This window comes from Cynara cardunculus, unplaced genomic scaffold (assembly GCF_001531365.2).
Source record: "Cynara cardunculus var. scolymus isolate 2C unplaced genomic scaffold, CcrdV1 Un_Scaffold_7418, whole genome shotgun sequence".
NCBI classification, from domain to species: domain Eukaryota; kingdom Viridiplantae; phylum Streptophyta; class Magnoliopsida; order Asterales; family Asteraceae; genus Cynara; species Cynara cardunculus.
This window is the reverse complement of record NW_020203542.1, coordinates 1-1,591: the sequence shown is the minus strand read 5'-3', so window position 1 is coordinate 1,591 and position 1,591 is coordinate 1. Positions and strand designations below refer to the sequence as shown.

Sequence of the window (1,591 nt, the reverse complement as noted above, 5' to 3'; positions counted from 1 at the left end):
GGGACTACGCAACTCCCGAATTTGGTCAATTGGCCTCGGGAATTGGTAGGCCCGAAATGACGGCAACATCTTTTGAACCCAAGCCGGTTATGTTTCAAATGATTTCCGCTATGGGTCAGTTTGGGGGATTATCTTCGGAAGATCTGCATTCTCATTTGAAATCTTTTATTGAAATGACGGATCATTTTAAAATTCCGGGAGTTACTCAAGAGGCCTTACGCTTGACGCTTTTCCTTTATACATTGAAGGATAGAGCTAGAGCATGGCTAAATTCCCAACCACCAAACTCGATCCTTACTTGGAATGATTTGGCGGAAAATTTTCTAAAAAAATACTTTCCTCCGACGAGGAATGTAAAGATTAGAAATGAAATTATGGCGTTTCGCCAAGAAGAAGATGAAGCGGTATCGGATGCATTGGAGAGATTCAAGGACCTTCTTAGGAAGTGTCCTCACCACRGAATCCCTCATTGTATTCAACTAGAAATGTTTTATAATGGACTTTCTAGTGCCGCTAAGATTATTCTTGACGCAACGGCCGGTGGTGCTTTTACAGCAAAAACCTACAATGAGGGGTATGACATTTTGGAACGAATTTCTAATAATAATACTGAATGGTCTAACCCTCGTGCTGTCATTTCTAAATCTGCCTCAGGCATTCATGAGCTTGATGTCATTTCTTCTTTGAATGACCAAATTGTTGCGCTAACTAATTTGGTTAAAAATAATTTAAACTTAAATGGGGAAAAGAATCAAGTCCAATCCATAATGTCTAATTCTTCCATGACTGAATCTTGTGTTTTTTGTGGTGAAAGTCATTCTTATGAGTTTTGCCCCGGAAACCTCGTTTCGGTAAATTATGTTGGGAACCATACAAGGAATAGCCCATTTTCTCCAACGTACAATTCGAATTGGAGAAATCATCCGAATTTTTCATGGGCCGAAAATACGGGACTTCAACCCCCCGGGGCAACTCAAGTTCAAAACCGACCTTCGAATCCCCCGGGATTTAATCAAGGTGGTCATCACATGCAATGTAATAATCACATGCAAGGCAATCATCACATGTACCAAAGTGGACAATCTTCACAATCACATGCACCTAGGCAACAAAATGCATCGGAGGGTAATGGTTCACTCGAAACTTTACTTAAAGGTTTTATAAACCAAACCAATGCAACCTTAAGGAGTTTTGAGACCCAACTTGGCCAATTTGCCGCGAATCTCACGAATAGACCTCAAGAAACTTTGCCTAGTGACACGAAAATACCTAAGGAACATGTTAAGGCCGTGACTTTGAGAAGTGATAAGGACTTAGGGGACTCTAATGCCGAAAAATAAACACCCATGGAACCGATTTGTCAAGAAAATATTTCACATCCTTTTGACACATCGAAATTTCCAGTTCTGTTGCCTACAGCTGAAGAAACTCAGATTCCAGTTTCTGTTCCAGAAACAGCAGGTTTACCCAGTTCCAGCACCACCCAGTCTCCAACTGACACTGCTCACTGTGGGCAGAAACTGCCCACAGTCCAGCAGAAAAAGACCGGCCCAACTGATTTAGATCTAAGAGATTTACCTTTTCCTGCTAG

The 1,591-nt window shown here is 41.4% G+C and overlaps 1 protein-coding gene and 1 non-coding gene across 2 annotated transcripts; one reads left to right on the top strand and one right to left on the bottom strand.

Moving 5' to 3' along the window:
- Window positions 1–56: 56 nt before the first annotated feature.
- Window positions 57–1,340, top strand: LOC112504932. The gene has a single exon (XM_025108888.1). It carries the CDS (start codon window positions 57–59, stop codon window positions 1,338–1,340), a length of 1,284 nt encoding a protein of 427 aa, XP_024964656.1.
- Window positions 357–463, bottom strand: LOC112504933. Its single transcript, XR_003068298.1, has one exon. It is a non-coding gene; the product is annotated as a small nucleolar RNA R71 (small nucleolar RNA).
- Window positions 1,341–1,591: the final 251 nt, after the last annotated feature.